The following is a 21,227-nucleotide window of genomic DNA, read 5'->3' as shown; positions in this document are numbered from 1 at the left end:
GGTATGGTTATGGGGGTGTCTACGCGCAAAAGTTTGACTTTATTTTTTGTTAAAGTTATTGCTTTTACATTGAATTTGTGCAGGAAATCTTTTGGTATGTTGTGACCTAAACTAACTTATGATAAAAATGAAATATCATCTGCAAGTGCAAAATATGACTGGGAAAGCAGATGTTTGGTCATTTCTTAGCAAAAGGGAAGAAAATAAGTGCATTAAATGCATGAATTCAGATTATTTGACCTGGAATAGTTGTTTTTTAAGTTGACCCCCACCCTTATACAGTGGAATAAGGGCTAAATTGCTTTCCGACTTAAATTCAACCGCATACTGGTTGACCGTGTCGCGTTAATGTGTTACATGAAGTTACCATTCAACGCCAGGGACTCCGTGATCGAGTAACGCACCTAAAGCTTTTGCGAAAAGCATGAACATTCAAACAGAGCCCCATTTCACCGACATGGAATGGCAGGCATTTTTACAGTATGGACACTGCAGCAGATGCTTAACTGAGCCAGCCTTCATATTTAGTACAATCATGAATTTAGCAAGCTTTATCCCTTCATATTATTCATAAAAGTACACTTAAAATACATAAATGCATGTTTTTGTTTCATTTTTTTATATTTTTCTTTTGGGTATTTTGACTTTTTCAGGTAGAGGAATGTCAAGGGCAACTGGATAAGGGTTGTTGATGGCAAAACAGGTAATAATATCATTTTGTTATCATGTACACAAGCAAATAAGCATATGTATGATGCTTTAGGTGTGAAAGACTGTCATAATCAGGTTTGTGGTCACTCACACCCTTGCCGTCATGTAATTCTCCTCGCAGTTTGTATTGATAGTTCCGCGTCCTGACATGTAAACTCGTGCTTTGTTGGCAGCTGAAGTTGGCACTTAACAGGTTTATCCTTGTTCCTGAGCATGTATGCAGTACAGCTGAGTTGATTTGCTACTTGTAACCCTACAATTAACTTGTTTTTGGTATTGTTTTCTCACAATATGCTTATATTCATGGTTCCGGCTTAAAAGGGTGTCGCACCTTACTTAAACATAGGATTGTTATAGCAAGTGTCCCCTTCATCATTTACCTTAGAGGGATTTTGTTGACAAAATTTGGCACTTTCAGCAACTTGTTTTGTTTTTTATTAGCTCTTCTATTTGTTGAAAAAAAAAATGAGCTATTGTCATCACCTTGGCGTCGGCGTTGGCGTTGGCGTCTGCGTCCGGTTAAGTTTTGCGTTTAGGTCCACTTTTCTCAGAAAGTATCAATGCTATTGCATTCAAACTTGGTACACTTACTTACTATCATAAGGGGACTGGGCAGGCAAAGTTAGATAACTCTGGTGTGCATTTTGACAGAATTATGTGCCCTTTTTATACTTAGAAAATTGAACATTTTGGTTAAGTTTTGCGTTTAGGTCCACTTTTCTCAGAAAGTATCAATGCTATTGCATTCAAACTTGGTACACTTACTTACTATCATAAGGGAACTGGCCAGGCAAAGTTAGATAACTCTGGCGTGCATTTTGACAGAATTATGTGCCCTTTTTATACTTAGAAAATTGAAAATTTTGGTTAAGTTTTGTGTTTAGGTCCATTTTATTCCTTAAGTATCAAAGCTATTGCTGTCATACTTGCAACACTTACTAACTATCATAAGGGGACTGTGCAGGCAAAGTAATGTAACTCTGACTGGCATTTTGACAGAATTATGTGCCCTTTTTATACTTAGAAAATTGAAAATTTGGGTAAGTTTTGTGTTTAGGTCCACTTTATTCCTACAGTATCAAAGCTATTGCTTTCATACTTGCAACACTTATTAACAATCATAAGGGAACTGTGCAGGCAAAGTTATGTAACTCTGACAGGCATTTGGACGGAATTATGGGCCCTTTATACTTAGAAAATTTAAAATTTGGTTAAGTTTTGTGTTTTGGTCCACTTTACCCCTAAAGTATCATAGATATTGCTTTCATACTTGGAACACTCGCAAACTATCATAAGGGTACAGTAAAAGGACAAGTTGCATAACTCTGGTTGTCATTTTTACGGAATAATGGCCCTTTTTTGACTTAGTAACTTTGAATATATGGTTAAATTTTGTGTTTCGATCCACTTTACTTCTTAAGTATCAAGGCTATTGCTTTCAAACTTCAAATACTTTCATGATATTATGAGGTTAATGTACCTGGCAAGTTGAATTTTACATTGACCTTTGAATGACCTTGACTCTCAAGGTTAAATTATTAAATTTTGCTAAAATTGCCATAACTTCTTTATTTATGATTAGATTTGATTGATACTTTGACAAAACTACTCTTACTTGACATACCACAATAGACTCCACCCAAACCATCCCCCGTGCCCCCCTCCCACCCCCCCCTCCTAATTTTTTTTTTAAAGATCATCTCAAAAATGACCACCACACCCTCACACTATACCTCCCCACCCCCCCCCACCCCCCCCCCAATTTTTTTTAAATGGTTAAAAAACACAAATATTTTTTTATTTTATTTTATGTTTGAAATACCGTCCAACCATCGCACCCAAGAATCCCCCCACCCCCCTCCCCCCACCCGAATCCCCCCTAATTTTTTTTTAAAGATCATCTCACAAATTACCACCACACCCTCACACTATACCCCCCCACCCCACCACTCCAATTTTTTTTTGAAACGGTTAAAAAAACACAAATATTTATTTTTATTATTTTATGTTTGAAATACCGTCCAACCATCGCACCCAAGAATCCCTCCCCCATTCCCCCCCACCCCCCCCCCCACCCCCGTTTTTTTTTTCGTTTTTTTTCCGCATTTTTTGAAGATAATGTAATAAATTCCACACCCCCACACTATACACACCTCTTCACTCCACCCCTCCCTCCTTTGTGATTGAAAATGAGAGTCCCTTCACCTTTAAAAAGAAAATAGATGAGCGGTCTGCACCCGCAAGGCGGTGCTCTTGTTTGGTACATGCTTCTCTCATTCAGTGATTTAATGACAGTATTGTCCTTATTCGTTTTTCTTTGCATAGAAAGGTGACATGAATCATTGATATTTGTTGTGTTGAGAATTCTGCAGGAAGCTGTGTCCTCAAAAGAAGTACTAGAAACCCCTTTCAGGACACTGCCTTGATCTGAACTGCCTTTCTACCCCTGTTACTACATGGAACATCATTGCTAAGCTTATAATGCTTGCCTACATATGTGTATTTTGTTAAATTTAACTTTTCCTTCCAGCTTAAACACCCCCCCCCCCCCCCGCCCACAAATGAGCATTGTATTCTTTCGCTTGGTTACAAACTCCCATTTGGACCAGATTGCCACCATAAAAATAGCCTAAAGTACTTATATCGTGTCCAAAATATGAAAATTTGTATTGTCTTGAACCTCTAAATGACAGCTGGCAATGCATATTGACCATCTACTGCAGTTAAAAGGCACCCATGACATTATATGCTAGAATATTTCATTGGCGGCTGGTAAATAAATGGGCACCGATCGACAAGGCGCTTTCAAGATTTTACACTTTTATTGGTGTGAAATAACAAGTTATTGGAAGTTTATTGATTACTACACTTTAAAGTATCTTTGATCTCTCATTTTGACTAATTCGTTTATTGTCTTGGATGAAATTGGATTGTTTTTGCTTTGAAATTGGCATTTTTGGGATGATTAAAAAAAACCACACAAAAGACATTATCAAAATTGCTTAGAGTGAAAATATCTAACAAATTCATTCTTTCCCCACCACACATTAGCCCCACTTGCATGTCTATTTGGTTTGTTTTGGTATTTTATTGCAGATATTGAACACAACAGCTTTAAATCTTTAAGGGGCAGTTAAGCTTTAACAGGCTTAATATCGCCTTCTTCGGACTGAAAACACCCGCGTGTGAAAATATGATACAGAATGGCCGAATGGACAGCTAATCCAGCCAAACTTAATAAATATCTTGGTGCAATATGGATGGGAAGATAATAATATGAAAGAAAAACACATTTCAGTCAATATAAATTTCTCTTATAGGTTACAATACACTAAATACTTTTGGTGTTCAATGCTATACCCTCTAAAAACAAAATCTTCATTTATTTGAAGACACAATTCTCTGTACGGGCACTTGCCATGACTTTATTTTTGAATATATCTGTGTTCATGTGGTAGGGAAAACATTGTTGTATACTACAAATTCCCTGTTTTGCTTTTAGGTTGGAGACTACATAAGACTTTGACAGTTGGCGGGAAACCATCATCAACTGGAGAGATGCCAGTAAAAAGATGGCCATAAAACAGTGACCGCTGATTTGCATTGAGTTCTTTCTTACATATTGGATGGCCTATGTTTTTTATTGTTTAAATCATTGCGGCTTGGAATGCTCTTTAAGAAAAGGTATGGTTATGGGGGTGTCTACGCGCAAAAGTTTGACTTTATTTTTTGTTAAAGTTATTGCTTTTACATTGAATTTGTGCAGGAAATCTTTTGGTATGTTGTGACCTGCATACGTTGATGTGGAACGCACCACTGGACGTTATTTGGGAAATGCTATATTACAAACATTACAGCTTAAAAACATACCAATAGAAAATATGCGGGCTCAGTGTTATGATGGGGCAGCTAATATGTCTAGTGATCGATGTGGGGTTCAAAAATGCGTCGCAGAATTTGCAACAAATGCACCATATACACACTGCAATAGCCATGCACTGAATCTTGTGATTGTACACTCATGCAAACAAACTGATATTAGCCATACATTGGACAAGATAAAATCAATATGCATATTCTACAAATATAGTCCCAAAAGAGAAGGTCTTTTAAATGAAATTATGAGGCAAGGGGTTCAATCTCCAACGAAACGAAAAGCTATTTTGGATCTGTGTAAAACACGCTGGGCGGAGAGACACGTTGCCTTTGCTCACTTCTATGATTCATATGTGTACATCGTCGAGTCATTAGAATTCATCGCACATGGTGTGAACAAAAGTAATTATGACCTGCAATAATATCATGATAAGTGGGACCAAACTTCTAGATCGGATGCTTCGTCCTTCCTTCATGCCATAACAAGCTTCGGCTTCATAATGGCCTTCATGGTTATCTACCAAGGGTTGGCAATATTGTCGGGGATTAGTGTACAACTACAACAGAAGGCACTGGACGTATACCAGGCAAACTCAAAGGTATTTACACGGTGACATGCTATTTAAACATTAATTGAACCAAGTTAGATTCCTTCCTATTATGGAATCACGAAACATGCATTTGACTTGGTGTATATAATTTGATATATTGTTTAATTATGTATGCGTGTGTTTCAAACTTTGTGTATGTATTTGTGCTATATCTTCCCTGAAAAATTGAACTGGATACAAAATCAGAATGACACCACTCATACTTTCCACAAAATTTAATTGTTTAAGAGTTCGGAGATGGCAATGACAATTATTTAATGACTGGCATACATGAATGTTGAATAGTTTAAATGTTTGAGTAGTGGATGATAAATATTATCAGTAGATTTTAAAACATGTTTTATGTTTTAAATTCTGTATTTAAAAATGTTTTGTGCAGATTGAAAACGTAAAGATTCGTACAGAACCCTCAGATAGGACATCGGGGAGCAATTTCATGTCTGGTTCAACCAAGCATCAAAGATGGCAGATAAAGTAATTATCTATTTTTACATTTCACATTAATTAGGGAGAAATGTCACCTGTCTTATATGTCGGACATAAATTAGATATTTTGCTCAAACAATAGATAGCCAGTTAACATACAACTGGTTACTTGTGCAATGTATATTAACAATATATTGACAATAATGAAGATCATTTCAAAATATCAATGAAGTCGCGCAAAAGAAGCTTTTTTTTAAACGCTTTACGTTATTTATTAAAGGTTGGTGTCAAGCCCGAGATGCCCAGGATAGCGGCGCGACAAGCCCATCGTTCAAACAGTGTGGGAGACGGAGCCAATTGTTCATGTGAGGAAAGATGCGTACACCAAGTGGAAGCATACTTCAGAATCAATTATGCCATACCCTTCATTGATCACATCAACGCTGAACTTTTCTTACAATTTTCTCCACTGGCAGTGACCGCTTCTAAATTACTAGTCTTGGTCCCGTCCGTTTTTGAGTCGGCCCATTCTAAGGCCATCATGGAATTAGGGGAGGTATATGAGGATGACTTACCCTCACCTGCCCTGCTAGAGGAAGAGTACACTCGTTGGAAGCAGCTCTTCTCTTCGGAGTCTGATCCACCCTCCTCTTGTGCAAAGGCTTTACATGCTTGTGACCGGTGTTTGTTTCCTAACATCCATACCTTGTTGCGGATTGCATGCACCTTACCGGTCACAAGTGCAGAGTGTGAACGGGCTGCTAGCACACTGAGGCGTCTGCACCACTACCAGCGTGCGTCTATGACAAATAGTCGCCTGTCTTCATTGGCGCTCGTAAACATTCATTATGGATTCCAGCACAACGTGCCCGAAATCATATCGCGATTTTCCCGCCTACATCCCCGCAAAATGGAATTGGAATCTTTGATATAAATATATTTATGTTTCTGTATAATGCACAATTATTAATCTGGCACTGTAATCCGTTTGAAATCGATATTTATCTTTAGTTATTTGATACTAAATTGTAAATTTTGTCATCGTTATTAATGACACCCCCTCCCGCACATACCCCCTTCGCCACTTCGTTGCTCAATAACACTCGTTGATGGGAAAATTCGCACCCCCCTTTTCAAAACCCTGGCTACGTGCCTGATATACATCGACAGATTACGTCTAATTATTTGGACTACCTGTGACAGTGTCTACATCTCGTTGAAGGTTTATCCTACTAGCATACGTGTTAAGTGTTATATGTTTAATAATTCAAAGTTATTTGAAACGTAAATATTAACAAATATATCATACAAGCACGGCATCATAATGTGAATGTTGTATTGCGAATACTTTGGATTTTATCATTGACATCACTGTTTCACTCGTCAGTGAAAAGACAAACAGAGCAGCAAACTGTTAATGTGAGTATTGTTAATAATAAACATAAACATTGAATTGAAGTTATGGACTAGCGCTGTTATCGGTTAAAGCCACACATCTTGAAATGAAATACATGTTAATCAATACATATAGATGCCATTTATAAGTGTGCAAATGTGTAATTAAATCTATAACTTAGTTAGCACGTAATTTATTTATTTTTTTTAAATTTTAAAACCGAAAGTAGGATTTCCATACTTCTACGTCCATTTCGACAAAGCGATTATTTGTAAGTTTAAAAGCGCAAAAAGACGGATTTCTAACTTGTAACCACCAGATATATTCTAATAGTCAAAGATAAATTACATCTATAGCCTAGCAAGCAAGTAATTTATTATTTTTTTGTTATTTTAAAACCGAAAGTAGGATTTCTATACGCATACGTGCATTACGACAAACGCGATTATTATTTTTTATTTTTATTTTTACTTTTAAAGCGCAAAACGACGTATTTCTACCATGTTACCACCAGACATATTCTAATTGACATAGATAAACTAAATTTATAGCCTAGTTAGCAAGTAATTTATTATTTTTTCAAACCGTACCACTTTTAAAACCGAAAGAAGGATTTGTAGACGTATAAGATCAATTCAACAAATGCGATTATTTTTAAGTTTAAAAAAAAGACGCAAAAATACGGATTTCAGATTAATTCCAAAACACTTGCAAAAGGTAGATGTCGTAGTTGGCTATTTCTAATTGCCACTTTATTACATTTATTCATTATAGAGTAGTCTACACTTAGTCTTGGTCACTGGTGAATAAATTATAGATGTTTATATACTTAAACTTGAACTTAAACCCCTTGTGTTATAAACACAAACTCCGGTTGTTGCATAGTGTAACTAGATACAGACTATAGATAGCTGCATGCTTGAATAACCTTACTATTACATTGTACAGTGAGCTGATAAGCCAGTCTCACTTGAGCCACCAACGTAGTTACATCATTAAAGAGTATAGCGCACATTTGTGTTTGTTATTACTTAGACTATTCACATGAGTGAAAGAACAACTACGCATAACATTCAAACATGAAACATGGCGTTTCAGAAATTACGTGCAGCCAAAGTTAAATCCGATCTTTGCCCGGTACAAGTTTTACAAACAGATGCAGGACAACGACTCCATTGATGCATATATTACACGTTTGCAACTTATTGCACAAGACTGCAACTTTGCCGAAAAGACGGACGAAATGATTCGAGATAGGATCGTTTTTGGCACAAATTCGCCAAAGTTACGCGAGAAGCTAATCAACATCGGTGCAGGGTTGACACTCGATGTAGCCGTACAGACTGCGCAAAGTCTGGAGTACTCAAGGGAGCAGCTGCGCTCCATGAACAACGAAGTAGACGCGTGCCGATCCAGGCCAGTGCACCCTAGACCGATGCAACCGCATCGCCAACGACAACAACGTCGGACGACAGCTACTGATGCAGGTCCAAGTCTACCTACCAAACACAAGCCGTGTTTCAACTGTGATACATTTCACAACTTTGGACAATGTCCAGCAAAAGGAAAGCAGTGCCGCAAGTGCAACAAACTTAACCATTTCGCAAAGTGTTGCCGTTCTAAAAACAATAATATACACACTGTGGACAATGACACAATTAGTCATGATGTAACATCGGATGTAGATGGATTCAATATTGACACGGTAAGCACATTTTGTTCTACCGATCGTGCAATGATTCGTCTCCCCATTGGCCCTAATAAATGTCCCATTAGTTTTAAAATTGATACTGGAAGTTCAGTAAACATTCTGCCGAAGAAAGAGTTTAATGGTCTGAACATTCATTCCCCATTGGAACCCCCTACTGACTTTTTGACTGCCTATACAGGTAACAGACTTCCAGTTGTAGGGAAAATCAAATTGCGATGTTCACACAAAGACAAAACTGTGAGCACGTGGTTTCATGTTGTAGATTCCCCGTCGGTACCTCTCTTAAGTCTGAAAACATCAACCGATCTAGGATTAATTCAGCTGACATGTACTGTTGATTGCCCATCCCAAGAATTAAATAAAGAAAGTGTGTTATCAGATTACAAAGACCTCTTTGAAGGTATTGGGGTCATCCCTGGCACTTGCAAGCTTCATTTGAAGCCAGATGCTATACCAGTCGTTAATCCTCCTAGGAGAGTTCCGGAAGCATTACGCAATAGACTACGCGAAGAGCTTGACCGAATGGAAAACAATGACATAATTGCTAAGGTCAATACACCCACAGACTGGGTAAATTCACTTGTAGTGGTCGAAAAGCCGAACACTGGACAGTTAAGAGTATGTCTTGACCCAAAAGCACTGAATGACGCTATTCGAAGACCACATTACCCTATGCCAACACTTGACGACGTGACGTCACAGTTAGCTGAATGCAAATATTTCAGTCTATTAGACATTACACATGCTTACTGGAGTGTAAGGCTTGACGAAAAGTCATCTTACCTGACAACATTCAGTACCCCATTTGGCAGATATCGTTATCTCCGACTTCCTTTTGGGATAAAATCATCTCAGGACATTTTTGTAAAGAAAGAAAATTGAGGAGATATTCGGGGACCTGACAGGTGTACGCACAATAGTTGACGACATATTAATAAGTGGACGTACAAGAATTGAGCATGACAGAAATCTCACTGCTACGCTTCAACGTGCACGTGAAAATGGCATAAAATTTAATCCCGACAAATGTCGTATTGGATTGCCCGAAGTACCATTCTTTGGTCACGTGATCACGTCATCTGGACTGAAACCAGACAGTACTAAGATTGAGGCATGTGTCAATGTAGAAGCACCAAAGACACGCGGCGAACTTGAAACATTTTTGGGTATGGTTACTTATCTGCAGAAATTTGCCCCCAATTTGGCTGAAATAACAAGCCCATTGAGATTGCTTCTGAAAAAAGACGTTGAATTTGTATGGGATCAGCCACAATCAGATGCCTTTTCTAAAGTTAAGCAGGTCATAACACAAAGCCCAGTGCTAGCTTACTTTGACCCCAAGAAGCCGGTTTACATTGAATGTGACGCTTCAATGAACGGTGTAGGTGCAGCGATCATGCAAGATGGTCAGCCAGTTGCATATGCATCTAAGACATTGACACAGACAGAACGAAATTATGCAAACATTGAACGTGAAATGCTAGCTATAGTGTTCGCATGCCAGCGTTTTCACCAGTACATACATGGCAGACAAGTAATTGTTCATTCTGACCATAAGCCCTTATCTGCGATCATGAAGAAGCCATTACATGCAGCACCACCTCGTTTGCAAAGGATGATGCTTAGTTTGCAAAAATATGACCTTGATGTTAGACATGTGAGCGGGAAAGAAGTTCCCATCGGGGATTTCCTGTCACGACAGCCAATGTCAGACTGTTCTGAAATCGAAGGTCTCGACCTTCACGTTCACACGGTGCTCTCGAGCATGACCTATACTGACCGAAGTCTAGAAAACGTGAGAAACGAGACAAGAACTGACCTACAGATGATAGCCCTGAAACAGTCTATAATTAGAGGATGGCCGAGTTCTAGGTCAGATTGCCCTGACATGATACGCGAGTATTTCAATCACAGGGACGAACTTTCGACAGCCGATGACCTAATTTTTAGAGGGCAGACACTGGTCATTCCCAAGAGACTCCGACCACACATGTTAGAACAAGTTCATTTAGGTCACATGGGCATTGAAGAAAAACACACAAAGAGCAAAAGACGTTATGTTCTGGCCAGGAATGTGCAAGCAAATTACTGAGTACATAATGAGCTGTACAATTTGCTTATCGCATAGAAACTCAAACCAAAAAGAACCGTTAACACCCCATGAAATTCCGCAGGGTCCATGGCAGGAGGTTGCCACAGACATATTCCATTTTGATGGAAATGACTATTTGCTCGTAGTAGACTACTACAGCAGATACTTTGAAATAGACAAACTTCCGGACATGCTGTCCACAACAGTTAACAGAAAACTGAAGTCACGCTTCAGTACCCATGGCATTCCGATGCGTATTTTCAGTGACAACGGACCTCAGTATACATCGGACGTATTTCGAAATTTTTCAAATCATGGCATATTGAGCATGTCACATCTAGTCCACATTATCCAAAGTCAAACGGATTTGCTGAACGGACAGTACAAACTGTAAAAAGACTGCTACAAAAAGCAAAAGACAGTGGCCATGAACCATACTTAGCCTAGCTAGAGTATAAGAACACTCCACTCTCAGATTGCAATCGGTCACCCGTGCAGTTGCTGATGAGTAGGAGAACTAGGTCAATTATGCCTACAACGGTTACCCAGCTTCTGCCCAAAGTCGTTAACCCAGACTTTGTCCGATCTTCAATTCAAACTTCCAAAAATAAACAGAAAAACAATTATGACAAAACCGCAAAACCGCTCCCCAGATTACATTTGAATGAAACTGTGAGGTTCCAGATAGGAAAACTCTGGAAACCAGCTAAGGTTATCGAAATACACAATGCTAACTCTTACATAATACAAACACCTTCTGGTCAGGTTTACAGGAAAAATCGCCGCTACCTCATCAGAACTAATGAGGATTTCCCAGAGATATCAGATTTTTCACCTGATGTTTTGGCAAGAAATCATTCAAGCACTGATAAACAGGTCAAACAACCAACAAACAATAGTGCATTGAATATTCAACATCCCTCTGTACCTGTAGATAAGCCCATTTCCCCTTATCAGACACGATCAGGTAGAATAGTGCAGCCGAGTCAGCGATACGCAGAAAATGAATGGACTAAGTAAATGTTCAGAATGTTGTTGATGTTTATGTTACAGTGATCAAAACATCAAATTATTAATATTAACATAAATATGATTAATTGTTAATATGTTATAACAAACTTTTATTGAAGACAAATTTCCACCTTAACAAAACAAAGGGGATGTTGCATAGTGTAACTAGATACAGACTATAGATAGCTGCATGCTTGAATAACCTTATTATTACATTGTACAGTGAGCTGATAAGCCAGTCTCACTTGAGCCACCAACGTAGTAACATCATTAAAGAGTATAGCGTACATTTGTGTTTGTTATTACTTAGACTATTCACATGAGTGAAAGAACAACTACGCATAACATTCAAACATGAAACACCGGTTACAGATAAGATATGTTTATTATTTATGATTAAATTTAATTTCATTTCAAAGTGTAAGGCTTTAAGGCCGACTCGATCTAACTTGCCTTTCATCCGAGCAAAGTTATTTAAGCACTTGGCAATAATTAAGTTGCTTTTCAGGGAGGAAATAATCACGGGGAAAAATAGTCGAATAATACAAACACTGTTCGAAAGTAATCTTCCCTCGTCTTTTTAGTAGCGACAAGATTTTGGTCTTTTTATTAAGCGCCGAATACGAACAGTACAATTTCATAATTAATATAGCTCAATAGACATTTAAACTACATGTACAGCTACCTAAATGCACGATTATCTGCGTTGATTTTCATCAGCCTTATTTATTAAGGCTTACTTTTCGTTGTCGACTCGACTCAGGTACTATTTAAATGTACCCCAGCTACTCTTCAGAAGTAAATTACAATGCACCACGGGTACATTATAGTTGAATATTGAGCTACTTACCACGGTGCCTATACCGCGTGACTTTTTAAGATCTGTGTTGGGAGAATAAAGCGCGACCTAGATAACATTTTTAAGGATTCCTTGTTAAATATTTTACTATGTTAGGGGATAAAGTGGAGAGCCCGCTCATTCGTGCGAGTTTTCTAAAGGTATCATGTTTTTTTAATAAATAAGTATTTTTTCAGTAAAGTGCAACCGCGCGTTTGAACGGTGAGATAAATGTCGGATCAGTATGGGGATCTCATATTACAAAAGGTGTACTAACACAAACAGGTTGACTGTACCAGTGTTGTTATATCTTATATAAATATTTTTTCTCGCTTTCGCACAATATCTGATGTTGACGAGAAAGATCCTCTTTCAATCAGCTGTGAACGCACGCCTTAATGTTTCTTAATGGCGTTAATGACACGATCTTTATCACTACATGAACCTGTTTGTGATTTGGTAGTGACTAGAAGCATGTGTGATTTTCCGCAAACTTTTCTGGAAAAGGTTATCAGCAATACGTCATCACAATTAGAAAAGTTGAAGACAGCATACTGTCGAATATCCAACCGTTTTTTTATTGACTTTAAAAGCATTATAACTTTGAGCTAAGATCATATGTTAATTGTGCAATTCATCCCCAGTAAAAACGAATTTCATATAATTAATCAGTTTGCACATGTTTTTGTTAATTTATTTTTTGGCAATTGATAAAAGAGGAGCCTGTTTCTGTTAAGTTTATCTCCTGCTGGTACAGTTTTATTGTGTTTATTAATCGTCTATGAACATGATTCTTAACTTTCAGTATCCTAAAGTCACGGACGTCTGCAAAAAGGCCTTGTGAAAAGCTGCTATGTAAACTACCGGCCAGATCAGTTAAAGTCACGCCAAAACGGCTCAAAAACTAACTCTCTAATCGCCAGACCGAGGAGGCGGTATATTATTTCCTTTAAGTGTATTTTACGGAATCCCGATAGTTCCATCTATAATCTCGATTCCTCAAGGGCGACGCACGACACACGATATATTGCGTGACGATGTGTAGGTTGCCCAAAAGGCGATATATCATGTTAAATATATAGTTCGTCGCCGCGACTGTCGCGCAAAATATCGTGTATCGCTTCGTGTGTCGTGTTTCGCCCTTGATGAAAGAAGTGCGAGATTATAGATTGCACTATCAGGAATCCGTAGTATTAAGCATATGACGAAGATTAAATAAGTGCATTCGTCAACATTGCATACAATTAATTGAATAGAAACCTTTAACATGAAATGATAAACATGTGCATTAAAGACGTATGCAGTCAATGAAACCTACAGTTTTTATTGAACGCGTTAGTTTCTCCCTAAGTTTAACAGGAAATATTACAAAAAGTACATGTTTATTATTGTAGTTATACATATACATTGTTAAAGATCAAACGCAGTTTTGAAACGAGCGTTTTAATACACACTCGCACTTTGCAATAACATATTACCAGTCGTTATAGCTGCAAATTTCCTGTATTGCACACTTGTTGCAATCATATGAATGCAGATATGCTGATATTTTAATATGATTTTTTTTATGAACGTTTTTGAACAATTAATAACTCCTGATCTACTTTAAGGAAACTATGTTTGTGTTGCTTATATAAGTGTACATATACCATTGACATATTAACATTCCATAATGATATAAACTCATCTGTAATATGGTTTCTTGTATCTAACTGCAGAACTGTATCAATGGCTGACGAAGGCATCAGACGCGATGAACCAGGAGAGGTCCATAAACAGGTCAGTGTGTCCAGCTGTCACGCATGGGTAAGACGGTCCAGTTTGTTTCCATTAAAACGATGATTAATTGTATTGATATATAAACACAGTCTATGGTTAAATATATTGCACTTATGAATGTTGATCATATTTTAAAATCATGATTATGTTATTGCTGACTACTTTTTATCGCATCACATAATGTTAATTTTATTCAAATTCTTTTGTTGGGCATACATAACCACGTAGAGAAGACGGAAACATATGATTTCATTTCGTTTTTTAACATACACTTACGCTGATATGAATCATTAGGAGTTTATATCAGTCAGTTTGGACATTCGTTATATTACTCTTGAACAGGTATGTGATCATGTTCGGTTAAATCGAATCACATGCAACAACACAAACACTTCGATACGAATATTATATATTTTTAAGGGAAAAAGCTAGATAAACAAACAAATCGCATTTTACAAATGATAAGTCCGAGATTTTATGACGTCTTGAGTAATATGTCATCAAACTGCAAAATCATTCCCGCTAAAGAAATGAGCAGTCGTAATATTGTATTATTGTTTCTAATATAATGTTGGCATGGATGTATGGTAAACAGAAACGCAGATTACTATTCTATCTCTTTGTTTTATATCAGGCTCTGCACCATTAAAAGATTGGGTTGGCAAGGCTCGCCGTTATTATGTTTCTAAGCCTCACTTACATGTGACAGTAGCCTGATATTCGCTACACATGTATATCACTTTGTATAGAAATAATTTAAACTAATTTCAGTTTCAAAATGAACAGGCCTCTGCTAAGACTTCTACTTTAATGAATGTTCTGGGTTATGAGCCTCACATCCGACAGGCTCGGATAGAAGCATACAAGGCCTCTGACAGGCATTATACTGCAAAGGCGCGTGGTAGGTTAACGTGGATCACCACGGGTAGCAAGGCTGAGGGTCTGACCAGCTTACTGGAGAGCGATACAGACAAGTTGATTGTTACAGAAAGTGTCATCTGTTTAGAAGATGGTGTTGATTCAAGTAGCGTTCCTGTGGAGAAAACCATATTTAGATCCTGCAGTCGTATTAGTTACTCCGGACACTGTAGACTGCTACTTGAAACATGCGGTACAACTATTCCTAGAATAGTGTACAATGCCTTGTGTGATGATGGATTTGGTCGCGGACTATTAAGCAGCGACTTATATGTTAATCAGTGGTTGAACGTTAAACAGAGGGAAGGCATAGTACACCATGAGCGTGCTGGACCGTCAACGCCAAGAACAACTCATTATCTTAAAAGCGATATCGTGCATACGCTACATTTTTACTGCCCCAGCATCCTTACAAGATGGGCGGCAAGACATCGCTACTGGCCATCACCTGACGTCGTTAGGGAAGTTGTATCACTTGGAGCATTTGTTTCTCCTGTTGGGGTTAAAGGCAGCGAATATGAACATGTTGAATGGAGAATGTGTTTTAACTCCGGGGAAAACGTACTGATCAATAATCTTAACGACACTCAGGTTAAATTATATGTGCTATTAAAAATGGTGAAGAAAGATGTATTAAAACCGCAAAAGAAGGAGGTGACATCGTTCACGGTTAAAAACATTGTATTATGGATAGCAGAAAATAACCCGCACTCATTGTTTCATGAAAGAAGTCTGTTTCACTGGCTTCACGAAGGATTATATGCGCTAAGAGTTGCTATAGATACGAAAGAGCTGCCATATTACATGATCCCAGAGCGAAATCTGATGGCAGCCTGTGCTCTGGATCATGAGCAGAAACGTTCTTGGATAGCTACTATTGATGAAATGATGACCGAAGGTCCCCGGATCATATTGAGACTACCGAAGATAAGACAAGCCATAATTGCTCACCCTGAGCCACTACGATGGTACAGCGGGAGGAGGATAGAGCTGGAGATGCTGCAGCTGATAGCCATGAACAGAGTCGCCCTCGGCATGGATAGAGAGACGGATGTTATTATGCAGGCAATAAGCAGACGTCGGTTGGAGATTTTGAGGGAGATTAAGATGAGGATGATTATGGAAGGGAGTCGAGTAAATGATCTATGGAATGTATTAAGTCGCATGTTCATGTAAAATGATTACACATATCAAAAGACATTTGACTTGCACTTGAAACTCACATATATAGATGTAAGGAGTTATCGTCTGTTGGTAATTAATATTTATTGTTTGGCAGAATACTTTAGAAATGTAATCTTCGTTATTAAGAAAACTGTTCATATTTACTTTTGAAAAAAAATGTTGTATTATTCTTACAATGTATATGAAACGACTAAACGACGATGTAATGCTTATTTAAAACATTAATCACATTTAACGATAACATAATGTTTAAACACGTGGGCTCTCGTATAGTCAGATCTCCATGATGCATGTCATCCAGGGTCTTAAAATAAAGTCATATATAGTATGATTGGCATGCGTCCATGTACGAGTTGTAACCCAATATACATCACGTTAATGGGGAAGCAGGTTTAATAGTCAGATCTCCATGATGCATGTCATCCAGGGTCTTAAAATAAAGTCATATATAGTATGCTTGGCATGCGTCCATGTACGAGTTGTAACCCAATGAACAAAACGTTAATGGGGAAGCAGGTTTAATATGTATGTCAATATAAAAGAACAACACGCCAATACTTGTCCATTAAATATATACATGCGTTTTTTTAGAAATAACATAGATACAAAACCCAAAAATATACACACATATCAATACACACACTTTGTTTTTTTTATGCAAAAATACATGTTAAATGGTATGTTTGCATAGTTAGTTGAAATAGCTTTCCATAAACATCACAGAATGAAGCTGTGGTTTTGATAATTAACTTGCCACATATCACCTTCCGTGTGGTTATGGTGTTCATGTAGTTCTTACACAGCTTCGAACCTTAAAAGCGTTATAGATCTTTCGACTAATCCTTTCCAAGTCTGAAAAACAATAGAAGTAAAACCCATTTTAAAGCATGTGCTCTTATTTTCTTTGTCATTCATTAAAAATGGACCAAATTCAATAATCAGGCAGAAATAACAATCATTATATTTATTTAAAGACAATAAGTAAAACAAAGAAATATTATATTTCAACATAACATGTATGCTTTTATAAGATTTATGTTCAGTTAAACATAAATTGTTTAATCAAAGCTTCACTATTCAATAATGTAACATTTGGTTAATTTGATATATTTTCAGAACAGACTAAAGTTTATGTTCTAGATTCTTACAAAACTGTGTTCAGATTAAATGCAGAACTGACGGGCAAATTCTTGTATACCACACATAGCATTTAAAAAATGTGTCCCACACATAGCAGTTTAACATTTATATACACACACTCTGAATTAGATGTATTTGCGCAAACATACAATGTAAGTAGCTTATCTATGAAGAATAACAATGTCCGCCCTATTTTTTAAACCCTCGACAATATTATAATCAATGTTTTTGTTGATTGAACAAAAAATATACCACACATAGCATTTCACTTCATGTGTTTTCAAACACGCGGTTGCACTTTTTGGAAAAAATACTTAAATAATTTTGCGCAAACTTAACAAAGTTGTGTCTTTTTACAATGACCGGGCACTCGTCATTGTTTTTTTGAAAATGGTTTTGAAATAATGAAGAAATTATCAAAAACGTTACCTGAAGCGACGTTTTGTTTACATACGATTGTCCCACACATAGCCGAAAAAGTCACGTGGTTCAGGCGCCTTGTATGCTGGTTCACGTCAAATCACTGCGCGGAGGTTGATGTTTAATATGAAATTGATATTTACCTGCTCATTGTGTAAATTATTTAATATTTATATATTTTATTAAAACCACACACAATTTAGTTTGAACAGTATATTGAGTGTGATACGAATGTGCCTTCCAATCAACTGTGTTAACGATAAAGCCATGAACTAGGACAGTAATATATGCGATTGTATGACACCAATATGATACTAATATGCCTGGTGTACATTCTCAGTTGTAATAATCTGCCATACTGTCAAGTATTGTAATTTGCATTTTATTTTGTAACACTGAAAATAGTCTACATTACTCGATGGTGCCCGTGTGCTTTTTATAACTTTATGCCATTGCTTGATTACTGTCGGTGTAAATAAAAAAAAAATTATAATCTGAAGAAAATGTTATGATTTCAGCTGAATTGTATTAAATGTTATTATTGTTTCTGACGATGTCGATTTTGATGATATGAAGAGAAGAAGGATAATGATGTTAAATGATGATACGGATGCTGAAGAAGTTTGAGCAAAATAAGATGATAACAATAACGAATACGACAGCATCATCATCATCATAAGCAGCAGCAGCGGTAGCATCATCATCATCTCCAGCATCATTATAAGGAATAACATCAAACTCATTCACTGTCTTCGTATTCGTTATTGATGTCATATTATTTGCGCAAACTTCGTCATTATTAATAATTATTATCCTTCTTATGTTTATGTCAATCGTAATACATGGACTATCTCCGGAATGTATGGAATAAATCGTCTGCTGATCCAGATTGATTGTTTCTAGTACGGAATACCGTTAGGGCAATCTTATGTTACTCATTAAAATCCGGAGGGCGACAATGCGATAGTGCGATAGTACGATGGCGACAACACGATAGTACGATGTCGACAATTCGATAGTACGATGGCGACACTGCGACAACGCGATAGTACGATGGCGACAATGCGATGGTCATCGTACTGTCGTCATCGCATTGTCGCTATCGCACTGTCGTCATCGTATTGTCGCATTGTCTTCGTTGTACTGTCGCATTGTCGCCATCGTACTATCGCACTGTCGCCATCGTATTGACGCACATTCGTCATCGTATTATCGCAGAGTCGCGTTGTTGTCATTGCACTATCGCATTGTCGACTGTCGCCTTCCGGTACACAAACTATTCTTATTGCAGAAACAAAATATATGACTTTATAAAGATGTACTTTGAAAGAGGTTACAGTTATAATCAAATACTTATTAAGTTATAGATTGGGTATTTATGTAAGGTATGTCGGACTGTAAAGTATCTTTAAAAGTGGCTCCATCTAGAAAAAAAATACGATGTGCGCATGTGTACCGGAAGGCGATAGACGACAATGCGACAGTACGATGATGACAATGCGACAGTGAGACAATACGATGGCGACAGTGCGATAGTACGGTTGCGACAATGCGATAAGACGATGACGACAGTACGATAACGCGATAGAACGATGGCGACAGTACGATATGACTATCGCATTGTCTCCTTCGTACTATCGCGTTGTCGTACTGTCGTCATCGTATTGTCGCAATCGTACTATCGCGATCGCATTGTCGTCATCGTACTATCGCATTGTCGCCATCTTACTATCTCATTGTCGCCCTCTGGATTTTAATGTGTAACCACGATGGCACTAACGGTATTCCGTATTTTAGGCTAAATACCACAACAATATAACCACGACGACCCCACTATAATTTTAAGATGTGTGTTGTAAACATGTTTTGTATACGAGCACATGTTTATATAACGAATAATGTACAGATTTTTTTAATATTGTATATTTCGTCCTAAAACATAAGTGTGGATTTATAATATCATTTATAATATCATTTAGAGATTACATGCATGTAGTAGAGCATATTCGGACCGAATATCGCCAAAAACGAATAAATCATCTTATTTGTTATTTTTGTAATTTTATTTGAATACAAACTGTTACATTACTTGAAATATAGAGAATGAATTAATACAGTAAATATTGTCTGAAATATAACTAATTTCACTGACATTTTATTGATTATAAGAATTACCATACCATGTCACAGGTTCAACAGTTTCATCAAATATCTATTTAAGCTGATTATCAATCATTATATCGAAATTTCTTAATTTTACATTAGCTTAAAATAATGCGCGTTTGCTATATCGCAATATGTTGTGAGGCTTTTTTTTTACTTTCAGAGAAAAGGATATTATGAAACCACTTAAAATAAAAAGTTACTTAGTATTTTGTATAAGAGTTTTGCCGAAACAAATTAAAACAAGAATGTCAAGGTTGCATGGTCGCTTATTTTAGTTATACTTGAACTGTGGATCGGCAGACATTTATTTAAAAACGATATTGTGAAATACAGTTAATAAAAACTTTATATTTAACGTTTGATCTGACTCCGTTCTCTTGTTACTAGTGGCATAATTTGAGCACAATTTGTAGAAAATGACAATGCGTGGGCGTGTGTAAGGTTTGAGACAATGACATTGATAGTTAAGAATAATCGTGAGTGCATTCGACAGACTGAGAGACAGACGTAAAGACACAGCTAAAGGGAAAGACAGTTAGACAGACCAAGGAGCGGACGACCAGACCGAGAGACTGGCCGACAGAATCAAACAGGCACCGACAGACCAAGAGGCGGACATGCAGACAGACACAATGAGATTCGGACGGACAGATACGAGAAGACATGGGCATAAAAAATGATGGGCAACAGATCGACCGACAGATGCATAGAAAGACAGACCAAGAGTCGTATCGACAAAGGGACTAAAGCCATGAAGATCGAGACACTGACACATAGAAATAACAGACAGACATAAGAACAGAGATGCTGACAGGCAAACAGATAAAGAGACAGACGACCGAGAGACCGACGGACAGAAATACACTGACAGACCGGGAGACCGGCGGACAGAAAGACACTGACAGACCGGTTGACCGACGGGCAGAAAAACACTGACAAACCGGGAG

General features: G+C 37.5%; 1 protein-coding gene across 7 annotated transcripts; it reads left to right on the top strand.

Annotated features, from left to right (window-relative positions):
- Positions 1-570: 570 nt before the first annotated feature.
- On the top strand, positions 571-19,001 carry LOC127857997 (uncharacterized). Of its 7 annotated transcripts, none has more exons than XR_008038715.1 (8): positions 571-703; positions 4,214-5,186; positions 5,578-5,672; positions 5,905-7,043; positions 13,478-13,607; positions 14,391-14,478; positions 15,223-16,846; positions 17,421-19,001. XR_008038715.1 is itself a non-coding variant. In XM_052394829.1 (8 exons), exons 7-8 carry the CDS (start codon positions 14,401-14,403, stop codon positions 16,543-16,545), a joined length of 1,401 nt encoding a protein of 466 aa, XP_052250789.1. In that variant the 5' UTR covers positions 571-703; positions 4,214-5,186; positions 5,578-5,672; positions 5,905-7,043; positions 12,790-12,833; positions 13,478-13,607; positions 14,391-14,400; the 3' UTR covers positions 16,546-19,001. The 7 variants fall into 7 exon arrangements, 6 of the variants coding, with proteins under 6 accessions (XP_052250789.1, XP_052250791.1, XP_052250787.1 ...); XM_052394829.1 differs by adding an exon at positions 12,790-12,833 and having other exon boundaries at positions 15,223-19,001; XM_052394831.1 differs by having other exon boundaries at positions 14,391-14,451; positions 15,223-19,001.
- Positions 19,002-21,227: the final 2,226 nt, after the last annotated feature.

This window comes from Dreissena polymorpha, chromosome 14 (genome assembly GCF_020536995.1).
Source record: "Dreissena polymorpha isolate Duluth1 chromosome 14, UMN_Dpol_1.0, whole genome shotgun sequence".
Classification (NCBI taxonomy): domain Eukaryota; kingdom Metazoa; phylum Mollusca; class Bivalvia; order Myida; family Dreissenidae; genus Dreissena; species Dreissena polymorpha.
This window is presented reverse-complemented; position numbering and strand designations above follow the sequence as displayed.